Source organism: Chiloscyllium punctatum, chromosome 30, assembly GCF_047496795.1.
Source record: "Chiloscyllium punctatum isolate Juve2018m chromosome 30, sChiPun1.3, whole genome shotgun sequence".
Taxonomy (NCBI): domain Eukaryota; kingdom Metazoa; phylum Chordata; class Chondrichthyes; order Orectolobiformes; family Hemiscylliidae; genus Chiloscyllium; species Chiloscyllium punctatum.
The window spans coordinates 33,213,048-33,235,291 of NC_092768.1; the positions used below are offsets into that span (position 1 = coordinate 33,213,048).

At 44.7% G+C, this 22,244-nt stretch overlaps 1 protein-coding gene across 3 annotated transcripts in view; it reads left to right on the forward strand.

Moving 5' to 3' along the window:
- Nucleotides 1–22,244, forward strand: part of LOC140455401 (complement C3-like) — a 95,258-nt gene that overhangs the window by 38,209 nt on the left and 34,805 nt on the right. The window contains exons 8-14 of one of the 3 annotated variants that reach the window (XM_072550217.1): nucleotides 477–650; nucleotides 777–876; nucleotides 3,419–3,548; nucleotides 6,577–6,689; nucleotides 12,990–13,163; nucleotides 19,045–19,236; nucleotides 21,338–21,532. In XM_072550217.1, the coding sequence (XP_072406318.1) occupies nucleotides 477–650; nucleotides 777–876; nucleotides 3,419–3,548; nucleotides 6,577–6,689; nucleotides 12,990–13,163; nucleotides 19,045–19,236; nucleotides 21,338–21,532 (1,078 nt within the window). The remainder of the gene's footprint in view (nucleotides 1–476; nucleotides 651–776; nucleotides 877–3,418; nucleotides 3,549–6,576; nucleotides 6,690–12,989; nucleotides 13,164–19,044; nucleotides 19,237–21,337; nucleotides 21,533–22,244) is intronic. The other 2 variants (XM_072550218.1, XM_072550219.1) reach the window with 2 other exon arrangements.

Below are 22,244 nucleotides of genomic sequence, written 5' to 3' on the forward strand. Positions count from 1 at the left end.
AACCTGTACAGAGACATTATTCAAAGATGTCAAATTTCCTTCCTTAACTTGCATGAGTGAGCCAGATGGTCTTCCTGTAGTATTCTGCTCCCACTTACTTTTGGTGTCAGATCTGTCTTGTTTGACGCGTTGACTTTTGTCTGTTGGTTGCCATTGTGCAGCTCAGGACCTCAGAATGTTAGCCTGTGTTTCTGGAATTTTCTTTTATTTCAAAAATATATTTTATTCATTTAAAAAAATCTTTATCTACATAGACCCTGAAACAGTTTGGTTCTACAGTAGCATATGACGAAACAAAGAATTGGTTTCGAATTTGACTCTATTAAAATTTAAATTTGTCTCTATCCAAATTATTAGAATTTGACTCTATCCAGTAAACAAGCCAAAGACATCTCTTACTTGTGCAAGATTATATTTACATATATTTGGGGCACTAGGAAGGTCTGATAACTGAATGGACCCCCATTTACCTTCAGCAGGAAGGCCCCAGACGGTGGTCTTTCCCAGCAGCTGCCCCAAGCTTCAGTACATCCCTCAGCACGTAGTCCTGGACCTTGGGATGTGCCAGCCTGCAACACTCGGTCAGGGTCAACTCGTTGCTCTAGAAGACCGACAGGTTTTGGACAGACCAAAGAGCATCTTTCACCGAGGTGACGGGATTTGAGTCCGGTGATATTACCACTACATCTACAGCTTTCTTTCTAAAAAATGTGATTCCCAGCAGTTCTGTCTACACTTTTCACTCTATTTGTTTTCTTTTTATTTCTCTCTTGCAGTGCTAAATCCCATTGTGATTTTCATGGCAACGCGACCTTTGGGATAACTACGGTTTTGGGTCACAGGGTCCCCTTATCAAATCTACACCCAATCTCTTGTGTAAGTCAGCAGTTTTCGAGATTGTGTGAGAGAGACCAGCAATCGCTCAGGAGCGGGAAATGCAAACACAAAACTTCTGCTGCAATACTCCCAGCAATGAGAAGCTGTATTGATCATCTTTTGTCGGTGGCCCCAGGGTCAGTTTAGTTCGTCCATAACAGAGCAGAATGTCAGATGAATGTCAGTACAGTAAAATCGAATCTGCATGTCCCCATCAATGTCCATTACTCTTACAGCACTGACCTTAATTGTGATGCAAAGAAATATACATTGTGATGTATACATTGCTCAGTGTGCTTTTAGGTCTTTGAAAGATGTATGCAATTAGCCCCAAGTTCCACAATCCTGCAAATATTTATCAAAATCGCTTTCGAAAGTTACCACAAAACCTGCTTCCCTCACATTATCTCCTCCAGTGTTCAGCAAACACCAAAGATGCTCATGCTATCAGCACCAGCAGTCAAGTACTCAGCTTCAAATTTTCATCAGAAAGGTGGCACCTTCCAAGAGAGTAGCCCTCAGACCTCCTCTGGAGGACAGTGTCCAGTACGGATCACCCTGTTACAGGAAGGATGTTAAGCTGGATATTAAGAAGAGATTTACCAGGATGCTGCTGGGTGCAGAAGGTTTGAGTTATAAAGAAAGGCTGGATAGGCCTGGACATTTTCATTGGAGCATAGGAGGTTGAGAGGTGACTTTATAAAACCATGAGGGGTACAGATATGGTTAATGGTTGGTCTCTTTTCCCTCGGGTGGGTGATCTCAAGACGGATGGGCGTATGTTTGAGGTGAGAGGAGAGAGATTTTAAAAAGTATGTGGAATGAACTTCCAGATGAAGTGGTGGATGCAGGAGCAGTAACAATGTTTAAAAGACACTTAGATAAGTACAAGAATAGGAACGTTGTGTAGAGAGATGGACCAAGTGCAGGCACGTGGGATTAGTTTAGTTTGGGATTATGGTTGGTCTGACGGGCCTGTTTCCACCCTTAATGACTCTATGACTTTACTCAAATCATGGAATACAATCCACTGATTCAGAAGGAAAAATGGTGTCAATAATCCTCATCTGTGGGCGGCACGGTGGCACAGTGGTTAGCACTGCTGCCTCACAGCGCCAGAGATCTGGGTTCAATTCCCGCCTCAAGCAACTGTCTGTGTGGAGTTTGCGCATTCTCCCCGTGTCTACGTGGGTTTCCTCTGGTTTCCTCCCACAGTCCAAAGATGTGCAGGTTAAGTGAATTGGCCATGCTAAATTGCCCGTAGAGTTAGGTTCAGGAGTAAATGTAGGGGAATGGTTGTGCTTCGGCGGGTCGGTGTGGACTTGTTGGGCCGAAGGGCCTGTTTCCACACTGTAAATAATCTAAAAGAAATCTGGCAGACCGATCAATCTCCTCTGATATTATCCCCTGTTGTAAAATGATGTGGTAATGGTACTGTCTCTCAAATGGTAATCCAGAGAGGTCCTGGGCTAATACTCAACCTGAAGGCTAGTCACAGTAATTGAAGCCTTGCTATTATGATTGACTGACCCTGAAATCTATCTGCCATCCTTACCCCATTGGGCCTACACATGACTCCTGGGACGACCAAGAGTGGATCACTTAAACCTACTCCATCATCCAGTAACATCACGGCTGATCTGACTTTCATGTCAATCTGACATTCCTACACATCCCTGATAACCTTTCATTCCTTGGTTATCAAGGATCAATGGCTGCCTTAAAAATGTTTGAAGATTCTGCATCCACTGTCTTTTCAGGAAGAGAATTCCAACAACTCACAACTCTCTGACAGAAAATGTTTCCACAATTCTGTTTTAAATGGACACCCTCTTGCTTTTAATCCAAGTTCTGGATTCTCCCACAAGACAAGACACCCTTTCAACATCCACTTGGTCAAGTTCCCTCAGGATCTTATCTGTTTCAATTGAGTCACCTCTGAGTCTCCTAAATGCCAGAGGATGTAGGCCTAGCCTGTCAAGCCTATCCTCATGAGGTAATCTGCACATTCCAGGGATTAATCTAGTAAACCTTCTCTGAACTGCTTCCAAAATATTAACATCCTTCTGCAATTTGGAGGCTGATGGGTGACCTTATAGAGGTTTATAAAATCATCAGGGGCATGGATAGGGTAAATAGTCAAAGTCTTTTTCCCCATGCGGAAGGACTCCAAAACTAGAGGGCATAGGTTTAGGGTGAGAGGGGAAAGATATAGAAAGGACCTAAGGGGCAGAGGGTGGTGCATTTACAGAATGAGCTGCCAGAGGAAGTGTTGGAGGCTGGTACAATGACACCATTTAAAAGGCGTCTGGGTGGGTATCTGAACAGGAATGGTTTAGAAGGGTATTGGCCAAGCGCAGGCAAATAGGACCAGAAGGGATTGATCTGAAGTCTGCAGAGTTTTGGAAACTGACCACCAATGCATCCAATATTCCCAGGGCCGCTTCCTTTAGTACCCTTGGCATGTAGATTATCAGCCCCTGCGGGTTTGTCAGCCTTTCACCTCTCACTTTATGGAATACATCTTGAATTCTGCTTGCAGTCACAGAACAGAGACTTTCGTGTGACTTTAGAAACGATCGATCTGATCAACAACATAAGTCAGAAAGGAGGGATGGACAAGTTCAAGAACGGCATGTTGTACATTCAAGCGGAGATTTCTGATAAAAATGGTAAGTGATCATCAAACTTGAGCTGTTCTTTATCTTCGCATGTTAAGCAATCGCCAATGTTTATTAGCTGTTTACCTTGTTTCTTTGAGATTCAATATTGCAGCCATTGCTTATCACAATCCCCACCACTGAAGTGTTCTCCAAAAGCCATGGGCATTGTAACCAGCCCCCATTACTGAAATGTTCTCCAACAGCCATGGGCATTGTCACCAATCCCCACCACTGAAATGTTCTCCAATAGCCATGTCCATTAACACCAATCCCCACCACTGAAATGTTCTCCACAGCCTTGGGCATTGTCACCAATCCCCATTAATAAAACACTCTCCAACATCCATGGGCGTTATCACCAGTCCCCACCACTGAAATGCTCTCCAACAGCAATGGGCATTATCACTAGTCCCCATGTTTGACATGTTCTCCAACAGCTTAGGGTGTTATCATCAGTCCCCACTACAATCTTCCTGAAAGCAATTCCATTGCACTCCCCAGCCATTTTCTGTTGGCGAATCAGATCGATCACAATTTTAGTTTCTGATTTATCCCTGTATTGCATTTGAATTAAACCAAGCCATCAGATGCTCTGCATTTCCTTCATGGCATTTGTTTAACGTTATCCTTCCTATGGCGTGATATGGAGGACCCGGCATTGGATTGGGGTGTCCAAAGTTAAAAATCACACAACACTAGGTTATAGCCAACAGGTTTATTTGGAAGCACTAGCTTTCGGATGCCTGATCAACCACCTGATGAAGGAACAGTGCTCCGAAAGCTATTGTTTCCAAATAAATCTGTTGGACTATAACCTGGTGTTGTGTGATTTTTAACATCCTATGGCAGGGAGACCAGAATTGAATGCAATATTCCAAAGGTGGCTGAACCAATGTCCTGTACAGCCACAACATGATCCCAACTCTTATTCTCAACGCACCCTCTAATAAAGACAAGCATACCAAATGTCGTCTTTACTATCCTGTCTTCCTGTGACTCCACTTTCAAGGAACGATCAACCTGGTCTCCAAGGTCTAACAAGACCAGAGGGCATGGGTTTAAGGTGAATGGAAGAATATTTGAAAGGGACCTAAGGGGCAACTTGTTAACATAGAAGGAAGTGTGTGTATGGAATGAGCTGCCAGAGCTAGTGGTGGAGACTGGTACAGTTACAACATTTAAAAGGTATCTGGATGGGTATATGAATAGGAAGGGTTTGGAGGGATATGGGTCAGGTGCTGGTAGGTGGGACTGGATTAGGTTGGGATACCTGGTTGGCATGGACGAGTTGGACTGAAGGGTCTGTTTTTGTGCAGTACAGCTCTATGACTCTATGATTTGACCTCTCTGGGCTGACATGGGTCTATTTGCAGTGGGAAGGTTGACCTTTGCTTCTATTATCATCAGGCTTCAAGACTTCAGTGCTATTCTGGGAGACCTACTAATTTTCCTGTAAATCTGCCTTCAGCCAAAACACTGATGACCACCACCTGATTTTCATTGTGCTACATTCACCCTCTTTCTATGACTCTATGACTCTACTCCATCTTTGACATTGTCCCCCAATAGACCACTGGTTACAATTCGCATACTTGTGTGTTACCTCTTTATGAACTTATCTATACTTATTCCAGCTGTTCTATACTTACGACATCCTCAAAGATTCTGCATAGTCTCCACGCTCGTCTCACATCTCGAATTTTAGTTGCCAACAAAGCTGAAAAGGACCAACTGTCTTGTAGTGCAGTGGTCATGTTCATACCCCTGAGACAGGAGGCCCATGTTCAAATCCCACCTAACCTACAGGTGGGTCATAAGATACCCGAGCAGGTTAATTAATGATATGTACAAATAGCATGCCTACGACAGCAGGTTAGAGGCTGGGAACTCAGTGCTGAGTAAGCCACCTCCTGACACCCCAGTATCTCTCCACCATCTGTGAGGCACATGTCAGGAGCGTTTTGGAAAACTCTCCATTTGCCTGAATGCGATTGGGTCTAACAGCACTGAAGGGACTTGACACCTTTGAAGGTAAAGAGTGACACTGCATCTTGCACCTTTACTGTTCACACCCTCTGCCAGCATCACACAGCGACAACAGTATACCCTCAACAAGATATGCACCAGCACCTCACCAAGACTCATAGCCGCAGAGTCACAGAGATGTACAGCATGGAATCTGACCCTTCAACTCGTCCATGTCGACCAGATATCTTACCTAAATCTCGTCCCATTTGCCAGCATTTGGCCCATATCCTTCTCAACCCTTCCTATTCATATACCCATCCAGATGCCCTTTAAGTGCTGTAATTGTACCAGCCTCCACCACTTCCTCTGGCAGCTCATTCCATGTATGTACCACCCTCTATGTGAAAAACCTGCCCATGAAGTCTCTTTAAAATCTTTCCCCCCTCATCTTAAATCTATACTCTCTAGTTTTGGACTCCCCTACTCTGGGGAAATAACCTTGTCAATTTATCCTACCCATGCCCCTCTTGATTTTATAAACCTCTATAAGGTCACCCCTCAACCTCCAACACTGCAGGGAAAACAGACCCAACCTATTCAGCCTCTTCCTTTAGTTCAAGTCTTCCAACCCTTCAGCATCCTTGTAAATCTTTTCTGCACACTTTCAGGTTTAACAACATTTTACCTGTAGCAGGGACCCCAGAACTGAATGCAGTTTTTCCAATCGTGGCCAAACCAATGTCCTGTGTAGCCACAACATGACCTCCCAATTCTTATACAGAACCTTCCAAACTTGCAACCTCTAATAAAGCATGTCTTGTAAATTTTTTTTTCTCTGAAATGGGCAATTGTGTCTAGAGCTACCCAGGCTCTAATATTTGGCATTCCTCCCACAATTCCTCTGACTTTCTCTCACTTGCCTTCTTTCAGATGCCTATTGACCTCAGTTTTTAGATAACTGACCTATAATGTTGTTCTGTAGATTGTTTCTGAATTGTGTCTGGTCATTGCTCTTGGGCTCTTTCGCTGCATTAAAGTTGCAAGTTGTTATTGTTCTTTTTCAATGCAGGTAATCGTGAAATCACCTTATTGGACAACATATCATTTCAAGACTCATCCTACAGCATCAGCTTCGTGGCGACAAAACCCTATTTTACACCTGGAACTGACTTTTACTCCCTGGTATATATGTACTTCTTGCTAAGTATCGATTTGGGGTTGCGGGTCACAGTTTCAAAATAAGGGGTTGTCCCTTGAACGCAAAAACAAGGACATTTATTTTCTCAAAGAGGATTATGAATCTTTGAAACACCCTTCCTTGAAAGGCAGTGTCTTTGAAAATTCTTAAAGCAGATACAAATCACTTCTTGAGATGCAAGGTTACTGAGTTGGTCAAAGTGTCTGCATGCCCCTGAACACTATGGGGCAAATTAGCAAGGCCAATCCACCTAACCTGCATATCTTTGGACTGTGGGAGGAAACCCCACACAGACAGTCACCCAAGGCTGGAATTGAACCTGGGCCCCTAGCGTTGTCAGGCTACAGTGCTAGCCACTGAGTCGCTGTGCTGCTTTAGAGGAGTCTGGAACCAATGGGTCAAGTTCCCTAGTTTCTTGGCAAATAGTTTCTCCCAGTATCACTCCCCCTCCAGCTGATGTCCCTGGAATCAGAGGTGTTAGTGAAAGATCTGTCCCACTTCGTCCCATATCGCTGGCGTGCTTGCACGGCCAAACTGGGCCCTGAGGCTGGGCCAATTTCAAACTCGAAAAGTGTGGCGCTGGAAAAGCGCAGCAGGTCAGGCAGCATCCGAGGAGCAGGACAGTCAATGTTTTGGGCATAAGCCCTTCATCAGGAATGTGAAGCTGATGAAGGGCTTATGCTTGAAACGTCGACTCTCCTGCTCCTCAGATGCTGCCTGACCTGCTGCGCTTTTCCAGCGCCGCACTTTTCGACTCTGACTCTCCACCAGTCCTCACTTTCTCCCTGTGGCAATTTTGGGTGCAGTAAAATCTAGCAGGCTGTCAGTTTCATCTTTCGTGCCTTGCATTGGAAAGGAGGGCAAGTAATGTGACAAACATCTGCGTGGGAGCTCTAGACTGCCCACCAAATATCATAGCAGGGTGCAGGAGTGGGACATATTTCTGCTTCTGGTAAGTAGGAGATTTGGACGAGCATTTGGGGAGAGATTTGAATGGGGTGGGTTTGTACACATCAGTGTGCTTAACAAGATGATGAGTTTTGGATGCTCGCGACCCGAAACACCCTCAGCTTGAATGAAACTCAACGGCTGGGACTGTTTTCCCTGCAGCGTTGGAAGTTGAGGGGTGACCTTAGAGAGGTTTATAACATCATGAGGGGTATAGTTAAGATGAACGGACTGGGGATTTCAAGTCTCGGGGACACATTTTGAAGATGTGAGGAGAGAGATTTACCAAAGACATGAGGAAGCAAATTTTTTACATCGAGGATGGTTCATGTGCAGAATGGACTTCCAGAGAAAATGGTGGATGCGGGTACAGTCACAATATTTAAAATATACTGAGATAAGTTCATGGATAGGAAATGTTTGGATGGATTATAGGCCAGGAGTAGGCAGGTGGGATTAGTTCAGTTTGGGATTATGGTCAGCAGGGAGTGATTGGACTGAAGCTGGTCTCTTTCCATGCTGGATGATTCTACGACAAAGTTAAAAATTACATAACATCAGGTTATAGCCTAACAGGTTTATTTGGAAGCACTAGCTAGTGTGGCCAAATAAACCTGTTGGACTGTAACCTGGAGTTGTATGATTTTTAACTTTGTCCAGCCCAGTCCAACACCGGCTCCTCTTCCTCATGATTCTATGGCACTGAGCCAGTATCTGGTAAGATTCAGCAGATGCTCTCAATCTGGTGCAAAGTGAAGTGACCCATTGACAATGCAGAGACGAAGGGTGATCAGGCGATCTAATGTTGCAAGGATATGCCCATCGTCAACATTAAGGCAAGCATTACAGCATGGGCAAAGGAGAGGGGACGGCATAATGGTATTATTGTTGGATTGATTCTCTGGAGGCCTGGTAATGTTCTGGGGTCTGGGGTTTAAATCCCACCATGGCAGATAGTAGGATTTGAATCCAATGAAAATCCAGACTTAAGAGTCTCATGATGACCATGAGTCTGTTGCCAATTATCAGAGAAAAGCCCCATCTGGTTCACTAATATCCTCTTGGGAAGGAAACTGCCATCCCTTACCTGGTCTGGCCTACATGTGACTCCAGGTCCGTAGCAACTTGGTTGACTCTTTACTGCCCTCTGGGGACGGGCAATAAACGCAGGCCTGCCCAGTAATGTCAAATGCTGTGAATGGGTGTCAAGAAAACACAAAGCGGTGAGAGGAAACTCATGCTTTAATTGCCAAAGGAGTGAGTTGCTGGCAGAAATGAAAGAAAATAAACAGGTTGGAAACCTTCAGCAACTTGGCGGTTAGGTGTCAAGTAGGTTTCAAAGGACCAGCACAGTGGCTCAGTGGTCAGCACTGCTCCCTCACAGCACCAGGGACCCGGGTTCGATTCCAGCCTCAGGTGACTGTCTGTGAGGAGTTTGCACATTCTCCCTGTGTCTGTGTGGGTTTTCTCCACATGCTCTGTATTCCTCACACAGTCCAAAGAGGTACAGGTTAGGGTGAATTGGCCGTGCTAAATTAACCTATCGTGTTCAGGGATGTACAGTTTAGGTGTATTAGTCAGGGGTAAATATGGAGTATTAGGGGAGGAGAGTGGGTCTGGGTGGGTTGCTGCTTGGAGGGTCAATGTTCACTTGTTGGGCCAAAGGGCCTGTTCTCACCCTGTAGGAATCCTGTAAAAAAAATGTAAATCGGCCAATCACAAGTTATTGTCTAGCTCAGTGAGTAGCAGTGATTCCAAAGAGTAGATGAAATGTCTGACAGCATCTAAAACCAGCTGTGAATGTGGTCAGATTGAGGACAGTGGCCACTTTACATCTTACACTAAGCTTCAACAGTGAGTGAGATTGGGAGAGGTTTTTAACCAACATTGCTCCCCCATTACCGTCAGCTTCTGGAGTTCAGTGTAAGGTACCCCACTTCCCCAGCCCGCAAGCGTCCCAACCTGTCAACTGATGCTCACTTAGCAACACTCTGATCCCAATGCTTGAAAATAATGGATTCAAGTCCCTTCCCAGGTAGTGAATCGCAGCGCACGCTCCAATAGGTTACCAAAGGAGCACTGTACTATCGAGCAAGGTCTGACGTTTTGGACTAGGTCAGACCACTCAAAACCTTCTTAAGCAAGCAGCCCAGACCAATTTGTTTCAGTAAGTGTACAGAGAAAATTACCCTGATTAAGTTAGTGAGGTTGAAAACAGAGAAAAATTTCTTCACAGAATTACACAATGAAACACAGAGAACAGATTAAAGAACGCCCTACAGAACTCAGTCTATCCAAACGAGATTTAATTATGCTGTTCTGAATATACACAACAGTCCCAATAAGCAAACCCCCTTAAAAACCAGTACAAATGGAACACATGCTTACAGGTTGAAGTTAGAAGGGCTGAAGGAGAGAGAGAGTTTCTGTACAGCTCACTGCTGAACTCCTAACCAGGTCTAGACTGAACTAAACTGCTCAGCGAGACAGCTGACCACTCCCCTTTCATTCTACAGGTCACTTTTAAAACATGACCACTTTGGCCTGAAATCTCATCTGTTTAGATATAAACAAAAGGCTTCTCAAAATCCTTTTCATCTCTGTACCAAACCAGAGTGATCAGAGCCCGGCCCGGTTTGTTACCTCTGAAAAAAATCAAAGACAGAGTCACTTTGAGCCAAGGAACAGCTTTTAGAAAAAAAATAAGGGACTAGCTTTGTGACACTGGAGACTGAACTGCAGTGTGACTTACACCAGGACAATCAGACACGGACTATGTCACTACTTGCGATAATCATGAGGTAACAGAAACCAGCCAACAAATTCAGGTGAAGACAAATGGACGGGATATCAGAGGAAGGACAATGCTGAGAGTCTGACGAGAATGGTCAGCCCTGACATATTCCCCTGACAATGCCACCAGGTCATCAGACAGAGGAGCAGAAAACTCCTGGCAGGTTGGCAACTTAAAGGGGAACTTGCATGTTTTTTTTTCTTATGTTTTGTTTCTTCTTGTGTTTTGTTCTCCTCCTTGCAATAGAGTTTTCCCCTCAGAGGCATTTAGCACACTCACCTTCATTGCTCAGACCATACAGTTCTGGTCACCCTGACATAGGAAGGTTATTATTAAATTGGACTGGGTTCAGGATGTTGTCAGAACTGGAGGGTTTAGGACGTTTAGGAGAGGCGGTTTAGGCTGGGGGTTGAGGGCTGACCTTATCGAGGTTTATAAAATCATGAGGGTCGTAGATAAGGTGAGTAGCAAAGGTCTTTTCTCCAGGGTGGGGTAGTTCAAACCTAGGGGGACATATTTTTAAGGTGGGCGGAGAAAGATTTAAAAGGGATCTGAGGAGCAAGGCTTTCACACAGAGGGTGGTTCGTGCGTAGACTGAACTGCCAGAAGAAGTGGTAGATGCAGAGACAGTTACAATGCTTACAAGACAACTGGAGAGGTACATGAATAGGAAAGGTTTAGAGGGATATGGGCCAAATGCAGGCAAATGGGACTAGTTTAGTTTGGGAAACTTGGTTGGCACAGATGAGTTGGACCGACCGGTCTGTTTCCCTGAATTACTATGTGTCTGTGCTAGTCATCAAGCTCCATATCTGGTCTCATACTGTTTTAAGCACTTGGTCCAATTGTTCATCAATCTCCATTTTATACAGCCCCAATTAATCTTCTTCATCTTGTAAACTATGCCTCCGCTAGTAAAAGTAGGAATCCAATACTGCTTCACCACTTTATTTATCCCGGAGAAAGTGAGGATTGCAGATGCTGGAGATCAGAGTCAAAAAGTGTGGTGCTGGAAAAGCACAGATGGTCAGGCAGCATCCGAGGAGCAGGAGACTCATCCTGATGAAGAGCTTATGCTCAAAATGTCAACTCTCCCGCTCCTCAGATGCTGCCTGACTGGCTGTGATTTTCCAATGCCACACTTTTTGACTTGATCCTTCCTGCCCTGCTACATATCTATGGATATGCACACCAAGGTTCCACTGATCTTCAATACTTCTCAGGATTCTACTATCCCCATTAGGGAAGGAAGTGGTATCGAGACATTGTTACTGGGATAATTCAGAACTCCAGGCTAATGTTGTATGGACATGGGTTAAATCCCAACACAACAGATGTTGAAATCCGAACTCAATAAAAATCTGGAACTAAACTAATTGGAACGAATGTCGGTTGTCATAAAAACCCACCTGATCCACTTATGACATCGAAGTTTGGCAGCATGGATAAAGGCCCTTCGGCCCATTATGTCAGTGCCAGCCATTAAGAACTCACCTACTCCAATTCCATTTTCTAGTGCTTGACCCATATCTTTGTATCGTAAGGCATTTCTGGTGTTCAACTCTTAAACGTTCTGAGGGTTATCATCTCTACTACAGTTTCAGCAGCAAGTTTCAGATATACATCGCTCTCTGGGCGAAGATGTTTCTTCACCAATCCCCTCTCATCTTTCTGACCATTTCCTGAACTTTAAGCATCACTGCTCTATTAACTGAGAGCATTTCTTCCTACCTACGCCATTGATATCCCTCATAATCTCTTACTTCTCAATCAGGTGTTCCCGTCAGCCTTCCCTGCTCCAAAGAAAACAACTCCAGCTTCTCCAGTATCTCTGCATTGCTGAAATGTTCCTTCTCAGGCAACATCCCCTGGTGAATCTCTTCTGCATCTTCCCCACATCCTTCTTGGACTGTGGAGACCAGAACCACATGCAGTAACCAGCCATAAGCTAAATGATGTCTTATAAGGCTCTATCATCACCTCCTTGCTCTTGTGTGCAATACCTTGACTAGTAAAGCTGAAAATCACACAACACTAGGTTATTGTCCAACAGGTTTATTTGCACTCGCTAGCTCTCAGAGCACTGTTCCTTTGACAAGTAGCTTACCTGATGAAGGAACAGCGCTCTGAAAGCTTGTATTTTCAAATAAACCTGTTTGACTATAACCTGGTGTCGTGTGATTTTCAATTTTGTCCATCCCAGCCCAACACCCTCACTTCCACATCTTGACAAATAAATGCAATTGACCCACATTCCTTCTTCATCACCTTTTCTACTTGTTTTGCTGCCTTCAACGATCTAAGAAGGGTTACATCTGAAACTAGTCCACCTCCTGCTGCTGCCTGGCTTGCTGCGTTCTTCCAGCCTCCTGCCTGTCTACCTTGCGATGATCTATGGACATGTACAATAAGGTTGCTCTGATCCTTTCTACTTCCTAGGGTCCTCCCAATCAACATGGACTCCCTTGCCTTGTTGGCCCGTCCAAAACTCCATGACCTCACACTGTTCAGAAGTCACTGATTATCGCTGTTTGTCTTACAGATATCGGTTACCTATCCCAATGGCTCTGCTGCTGTTGATGTACCTATCAATGTATCAGTGCGTATTAAAGGGGAAAACATACTCACATCTAGTGCTGCACAACTGACTGACCAAATTGGTGAGCTAGGCTTTAAATTTATGGTTCCCTGGAATGCTGAGACAATAGAAATCACGGTAAGACTTCATTACTCGTGCTTTTTTTAAACTGGGATTGCCACTGTTCATATCTTTTTGCTGATATTCATAATTATAACTAAAATTTATTTTCCAGTTTGTGGTGAGATTCAATCTAATTTTAGAACCCACACGCGCACATGAACACACATGCACATGAAGCATATATACATGAAAACACACACAGATACACACAGTGGCAGAGTGGGTGGCATGATGGCATAGTGGTTGGCACTGTTGCCTCACAGCGCCAGAGACCTGGGTTCAATCCCCACCTCGGGTGACTGTCTGTGTGGAGTTTGCACATTCTCCCCATATGTGCGTGGGTCCCCTCCGGGTGCTCTGGTTTCCTCCCACAGTCCAAAATTGTGCAGGTTAGGTGAATTGGCCATGCTAAATTTCCCGTAGTGTTAGCTGAAGGGGTAAATGTAGGGGAATGGGTCTGGGTGGGTCGCGCTTCGGCGGGTCGGTGTGGACTTGTTGGGCGGAAGGGCCTGTTACCACACTGTCAGTAATTTAATCACAAAAAAAAGCACATACACACAGACATACACAAAAACACACAGATATGCACACACAGATATACAAAAACACACAGATATGAACATGCAGATACACACACAACTACATTCTTGAATACATACGCGCGCGCACGCACACACGATCACATGCCTAGACACACGAATACACATAGACAGAAGCATAGATATGTGTACACACATGAACACACACAGAGACACACATGAGCATGCACACGATAATGAACGTACATACCTAGAAGCGCAGAGGCACACACAAATGAACACACATGAACACATATACACAGACACACAGACCCAAACACGTACACATGCATACAGACATACACTCACAGGCAGACTAATGCACACATATACACAGATGTACACACACATGAGCACACCCATAAACTCACGAACATGCAGACACATATGAACACACACACAATGTACCCATTAATTCTGTGCTCCAAAACCTGGTTAGTGGGAACTGACATGCAGCCTGTTGCTGTGGTCCACAGTACAGAGAGAAATCCTCAGCCAACAGTTAGCCTGCACACCTGCCGCCATGAAGTCATTTCAACTTGGGTCAGTCAGGAACTTATGAAGAACTTACTTATCCACTTTCACCATTGTCCAATGGCAAATTAACTTCCAATTCCTCTTTACCATTCCTTCCATCTATGCTATTCACTCCAACCATTCGTTTGTGATAATGAGTTCCACAGACTCACCAGCCTCTGAAAAGAATTTCCTCAGAGATTCTATATTAATTTATTAATAATTATATCCATGGCTCCTGGTTTTGGAATCCCGCTCAGTTTAAACAAAAAAAAAAATCAGTATTTCTGTCCGTCCCATCAAACATTTTGGTAATTTCAAAGAATTCTATTAGGTCACTTCTTGGCCTTCTCTTTTTCAAGAAAGTAAAGTTAAAAGGAATAGCAACTGTCACTCATCTTCTACAGGAGAAAAAAAAATCCTGAAATCACTATATTGTCACATACAAACCAACCTGAAATCTTCTGGCTATTAGGCCAAATGTCAATTTATAGAATCTCTGAAGTGTGGAAGCAGGCCATTGGACCCATACTGACCCTTACACCCTACACTTCCCATGGCTAATCCATTTAGCCTACATACCATGGGAAGTTTAGCAGAACTACTCCACCTGACCTCCACCTAATCTTTGGATCGTGGGAGGAAACCAGAGCACCCGGAGGGAACCCATGCAGATGTGGGAGAATGTGCAAACTCCACACAGACTTTCACACAAGGTTAAGATTGAACCCAGATCCCTGGTGCCGTGAGGAAGCAGTGCTAACCACTGAGCCACTGTACTACCCTACACAAGCTCAGTTGAAATTTTGCTAAAATACTAACTGGATTTACCAGTGTATTAATGGGTACTATTCATGGCTGACTTATATTCATTGCCTGTATTGCTGAAATCACTACAAGAGAAAGACCTTATCCCTGGGTATCCCCTTCTAACTCATTGCGAATTGCAAACACTTTATCAGGACACCACCTAGCCTGCTCAATTCCAGACAAGGCATGAGGCAGATATTGGGTGAATGACTCCAAGCTTCTCCTTTTACCTGGTTTTCACAGCAAATTCTCATCTTGATGATTGACCAGTTTTTACGTGTTGCACTAGTGTCCATCTGTCATTTATACCTGCATCACTCCTCAATGTATCGATTAATGTCTATCTGACTGGCTGCACTACAAACCATCTTTCAATGTATCTATTAATGACTGTCTATGTTATTTACCACCTTTTAATGTATCTAGCTGTCTATTTTTTAACTGTACCTTTTGATGTCTGTCTATTTGTCCTACCATACATCTTTCAATATATCTATTTGACTGTATATTTATACCACCATTGAAAGAATTATTGTATTATAGTACTCACTACAGAATTAATGTTCTGGAGGCCTGAGTCTGAACACTGCTCGAATGGCAGAATTTAAATTAAAATTTGGAAAGTCGAATCTAATGATGGCCATGAAAACAATTAGAACATAGAACATAAAAACGTACAGCACAGAACTTTTATTCCTGATGAAGGGCTTTTGCCTGAAACGTTGATTTTCCTGCTCCTCGGATGCTGCCTGACCTGCTGTGTTTTTCCAACACCACTCTAATCCAAACTCTGGTTTCCAGCATCTGCAGTCCTCACTTTTGCCGAGCACAAAACAGGCCCATTGGCCCACGATGTTGTGCCAAGGTTTAATTCTAATGTAAAATATAACAACTTAACCTACCTACCCCTCAACTCACTGCTATCCATGTGCCTGTCCAACAGTCGCTTAAATGTTCCTACTGACTCTGCTTCCACCACCACTGCTGGCAACGCATTCCATGCATTCGCAACTCTCTGCGTAAAGAACCTACCTCTGACGTCTCCTTTATGTTTTTCCCCTAATATCTTAAAGCTATGACCCCTCGTACCTGTCAACCCAGTCCTGGGGAAAAGTCTCTGGCTATTGACTCTATCTATTACACTCATTATCTTGTACACCTCGATCAGGTCTCCTCTCTTCCTCCTTCTCTCCCGAGAGAAAGGTCTGAGCTTTTTCAACCTTTCTTCATAAGGTAAGCCCTCCAGTCCAGGCAGCATCCTGGTAAACCTTTTTTGCACCCTCTCCAAAGCCTCTGTGTCATTCCTATAGTAGGGCGACCAGAACTGGACACAATATTCCAAGTGTGGTCTCACCAGGGACTTGTAGAGCTGTAGCAGAACCTCGCAGCTCTTAAACTCGATCCCCTTTTAATGAAAGCCAAAACACCATATGCTTTCTTAATAACCCTATCCACTTGGGTGGCAATTTTGAGGGATCTATGTACTTGCACACCCAGATCCCTCTGTTCCTCCACACTATCAAGAATCCTGTCATTAAACCTATATTCAGCATTCAAGTTCGACCTTCCAAAATGCATCACTTCACATTTATCCAGGTTGAATTCCATCTGCTATTTCTCAGCCCAGCTCTGCATCCTGTCTATGTCGTGCTGCAACCTGCAATAGCCCTCGATACTATCGACGACATCGCCAACCTTTGTGTCATCTGCAAATTTACTAACCCACCCCCAACCTCTTTGTCCAAGTCATTTATAAAAACTACAAAGAGCAGAAGCCCAAGAACAGAGCCCTGCGGGACCCCACTCAACACTGACCTCCAGGCAGAATACTTTCCATCTACAACCACTCTCTGCCTTCTGTCAGCCACCCAATTCTGAATCCAGATAGCCAAATCTCTCTGTATCTCATACTTCCTGACTTTATGAATGAGCCTATCATGGGGAACCCTATCAAATGCCTTGCTGAAGTCCACAAACACCACATCCACTGCTCGACCATCGTCAACTTTTCTTGACACCTCCGCAAAGAACTCAATAAGATTTGTGAGGCATGACCTGCCCGTCACCAAGCCATGCTGACTGCCTTTAATCACACTGTGCTTTGCCAGATAGTCATAGATCGTATCCCTCAGAAGTCTTTCAAAAACTTTGCTGACCACAGACGTAAGACTGACTGGTCTGTAATTGCCAGGGATTTCCTTATTACTCTTTTTAAAAATAGGCACAACATTTGCCTCTTGCCAATCCTCCGGTACGACTCCCATGGAGAGTGAGGAGGCAAAGATCTTTGCCAGTGCCTTAGCAACCTCCTTTTTCGCTTCCCGGATCAGCCTAGGATAAATGTGGTCTGGCTCCGAGGTCTTATCAATCTTAATGTTTTCCAAATTTTCCAGCACATCAAGTTCATCAATCTTGATCTGGTTAAGCCTGTATCCCAGCTCCTCAAAGTTCTTATTCACAAAAAGGTCCTTTTCCTTAGAGAAAACTGAAGGAAAATATTCATTTAGGCCTTCCCCTATCTGCTCAGACTCCACACATAAGTTCCCTACGCTATCCCTGATCGGCCCTACCTTTTCCCTGATCATTCTCTTATTCCTCACGTATGAGTAAAACGCCGTTGGGTTCCCCCTAATCCTTCTTGCCAAGCCTTTTTCATGTCCTCTTCTGGCTCTCCTCAATCCATTTCTGAGCTCCTTTCCAGCTAGCCTGTAATCCTCTAAAGCTGTGCCAGATCCTTGCTTCATCCACCTGACGCAAGCTGCCTTCTTCCTTTTGACAAGAAGCTCCTCTCTTCTCATCATCCAAGGTTCCTTAATCTTACTCCTTCTTACCTGGCTCAGAGGAATAAATTTGTGCAGCACTTGCAACAGCTGTTCCTTAAATAGACTCCACATGTCTGCTGTGCCCTTTCTGTGGAACAATTGCTCCCAGTCTGTACTTCCCAACTCCTGTCTGATAGCGTCATAATTCCCTTTTCCCCAATTAAATATCTTCCCTCGGTAACTGCTCCTTTCCCTCTCTAAGGCTATGGTAAATGTGAGGTAGTTGTGATCACTGTCACCAAAGTGTTCTCCCACCGCGAGATCTGACACCTGTCCTGGCTCATTGCTGAGCACCAAATCCAAAATGGCCTCTCCCCTCGTCGGTCTGTTTACATACTGAGCATGGAAACCCCCTCCTGAACACACCTGACAAAAACAGCTCCATCCAAACCATCTGCACTTAGGAGGTTCCAGTCAATATTGGGAAAGTTGAAATCACCCATAACTACAACCCTGCTACCTCTGCATTTTTCCAGAATCTGCCTGCCTATGCATTTTTCAATCTCTCTACTGCTATTAGTTGGTCTGCAGAAAACCCCCAATTGTTGGGGATAAAGCAATTGTTGGTTCAGTAATGCTCCTTTAGGGTCAGAAATCTGCTACATGTACCTGGTCTGGCCGATGTGTGACTCCAACCAGCCTTCTGAGCAATAAATGGCAGTGGTACCCACCTGCTGTGCCATAGAGTCATCGAGCTGCACAACATGGAAAAGAGACCCTTCAGTCCAAATCCTTCATGCCAACCAGATATCCTAAATTAATCTAGCCCCATTTGCCAGCACTTGGCCCCTGTCCCTCCAAGCCCTTCCTACTCATATACCCATCCAGATGCCTTTTAAATGTTGTCATTGTACCAGCCTCCACCCCTTCCTCTGGCAACTCATGGCACACATGCCCCACCCTCTGTGTGAAAAAAGTTGCCCCTTTTAAATCTTCCTCCTCTCACCTTGAATGTATGCCCTCTAGATCTGGACTCCCCTAACCCTGGGGAAAGGGGTGAATAAAAAGAAATAAATATTTTGCGTCTGCCCGCTATTCTAAATATACAACAAAAGCAGAAAATTGGAAAAACTCACGTATTTCCTACCATTTCTGTTCACGTCTCTGATTTCCATCAAAAGCTGTTTTCTTTTTGCTTCTCGATGTACAGTCACTTTTAACCCTTTCCAGGCAATTGCGGGCGATGAAAACACTGGATCTGAAAAGATAGTTAAAGTCGTGAGGAAACACCATTCCGCCAGCAGGAGGTACCTTCACATCAGCGTGCCACACGTTCTGCTGTATCCTGGGTATATCATCACTGTAAATCTGACAGCTATCAGCCAGTATGACCTCAGAGATGTCCATTACTTCGATTACATGGTAAGCTTACAATACTTACATGAAGGATTTCAAGATATAAGGCAGCCCTGGTCTGTACATGTTTATCGTTCAAGTTAGGCACAGCAAGTGACTGAGAGAGAGTGTTGACCTGTACTACATGAGGAAAGAAATCCTACTCTATTGATAGAAGAATTTCGGGAGATTACACCTGGAATATTTTGGAGGATACACATTGGACACTGTACAGCAAATATTGACGCTATTGACTCCAAGAATGAGGGCTATTCTCTCTGATGAGAACTGAACAACACGACTACTCAACCTAACTGCTTGTCTATGGATGGTGGGGTTGCTGGAAAAGCACAGCAGGTCAGGCAGCATCCGAGGAGCAGGAGAATCGACATTTTGAGCATAAGCTTTTTATAGGGAATGTGGGGATGGGGGCCCAAGGGGGCTGAGAGAAAAATAGGAGGGGAGTGGGCCTGCTGGGGGGGAGGAGGGTGTGAGGTGGTGAAAATAATAGCTGGAAAGCCGATAGGTGGATGCAGGTGGGGGCTGATGGTGATAGGTCGGTGGAGGAGGGTGGAGTGGATAGGAAGGAAGGAGGATGGACAGGTCAGGAGGGTAGTGCCGAGTTGGGGGGTTGGTTCTGGGATGAGATAGGAGGAGGCAAGATTTGGAAACTCGTGAAGTCGCCGTTAATGCCGCCCTCTTGACCTGTCCAACCTGTCCATCTTCCTCCCCCCTATGCACTTCACTCTCCCCTCTGACCGATCAGAATCACCTCCCACCTGTATCTACCCATCACCTTCCCAGCTACCTTTCCCGCCTCCCTCTTATTTATCTCTCAGATCCTTTTCCCACCGCCTACATTCCTGATGAAGGGCTTATGTCCGAAACGTCGACTCTCATGCTCCTTGGATGCTGCCTTCCCTTGGATGCTCCGTGGCTGTGCTTTCCCCAGTACCACACTTTTTGACTCTGATCTTCCAGCATTTGCAGTGCTCACATTCTCTCAGTCACTGAACAAACTGGGCCAATATTCCCCGGCATCCAGAGCAGTAAGACCTGTTTTTAGTCAGGACAGGTGAGAAAGGGTGGCTCAGTGCTGCTACCTCTCAGTGCCAGGAACCTGGGTTGAAGCCCACCCTTGGGTGACTCTCCATGTGGAGTTTATGCATTCTCTCTGTGTCTGTGTGGGAGTGCTCCGATTTCCTCCCACAGTCCAAAAATGTGCAGGTTAGGTGGGACAGCTACTGGCATAGGAACGTGAGGACTGGTGAGCAGAGTTGAGAGTGGGGTGCAGGAGAATTGACATTTTGGGCAAGAGCTCTTCATTAGGAATTTTTTAGGGAAGTGGGTCTGGGTGGGGTGCTCTTTGAGGATTGCTGCAGACGTGATGGGCCAAATGGCCCCTTTCTGCATAGCAGGGATTGTATTTGATGAATCTAGAGTATGACAGAACAGATGCAAGGTTAGGGAGTGATCGTTTAAGTCTGAAATGAGGAGGAACATCTTCACCCAAAGCTCTGTGGAGTCAGTGAGCTCAGTTAGTTGTCTGTGATGCAGAGTGATTCTCTCTCTTCCTTTCTTTCTCTCTCTCTCTTTCTTTCTCTCTCTCTATCTCTCTCTCTCTCTCTTTCTTCTCTCTTTCTTTCTCTCTCTCTCTCTTTCTTCTCTCTTTCTTTCTTTCTTTCTTTCTCTCTCTCTCTCTCTTTCTTTCTCTCTCTCTCTTTCTTTCTTTCTGTCTCTCATATATATTGTTCTGGGGTGCTCCACCAGAGGAAATAGTTTCCACTTTACCTACCCAACCAACTTCTTTGATTATCATAAAAACTTCAATTCCTCAAACTTCTATATTCAAAGGAATCCAAGCCTGATTCATGTAACTTAGCTTCATAATGTAATCCTTTTGGCAACAGTGCCGCCTTATTGGATCAGCACTGATCCCACTCCGAGACTAAAGTATCCTTCCTGGTGCTCAGAACTGAATGGCGCACTCCAGGTGGGGTCCGGCAAGTGCTGTATTCAACTGGACAATGGGCTGTAGCTTTGTGAAATTGTCATGTGTGACCTGTCCTTTGCCTGCATCCAATATCAGCGTGTGTTCTCTCTAATCACAGCTCTGCGTTTCTCTCAGGTTCTCGGAAAAGGCAAAGTGCTGGACCTGCGGAGAGTTGAGAGAGTGCCAGAGACCACATTTGACATTCAAATCACTTGGGACATGATCCCTTACTTCCGCATTGTGGCTTACTATGTCGTCGATGACAAAGGCAAAGAGGAAATTGTCGTGGATTCCCAATGGGTCGAAGTGGAGAGCTTATGTGATGAAAAGGTTTGCTATTCCCTGTTCCTTTTGTCTGACCCATGTAATTAGGTTCCGTTCCCTATCTTTAATGGGTAACCTGTTTCAGCCAGTGTTCCACTGAACCCGAACACATGCTCAAGGAGCTTTCAAATGAGCTTTCAACACTGAGTCCGACAATTTTAAGCAATAATCTTCTCTCCCAGCTTGGTTTGGCCTCTCATATTTCCTTCATTTTCTATCTGGCAGCATCCATTCGGAATCCTGCCCTTCGCATGACCTTGGGAGACATGTTTTTGTTCACTTCTTCCATTAGCCCTCACTTTGGCTTTGAAACCTTTTGTAATTTAATCTCTCCTGCCCTCCAAACTATCAAAGATCTACTTCCCACTCCCTGTCTTTTACTTGTGAGAAAAAAAACCTCATTGGCTCCATCTGATGAAAGGTTGCAGAGCTGGAGTAGGGTCATAGAGATGTACAACACGGTAACAGACCCTTTGGCCCAACTCATCTGAGCCGACCAGACATTCCAATCTGACCGAGTGTCATCTGTCAGCATTTGGTCCGTGTCCCTTGAAATCCTTTCTAACCATGTCCTCATCCAGATGCCTTTTAAATGCTGTAATTGTACCAGCCTCCACCACTTCCTCTGGCAGCTCATTCCACACACACACCACCCTCTGCATGAAAAAGTTACCTCTCAGGTCCTTTTTAAATCTATCTGTTCTCAACTTAAACCATT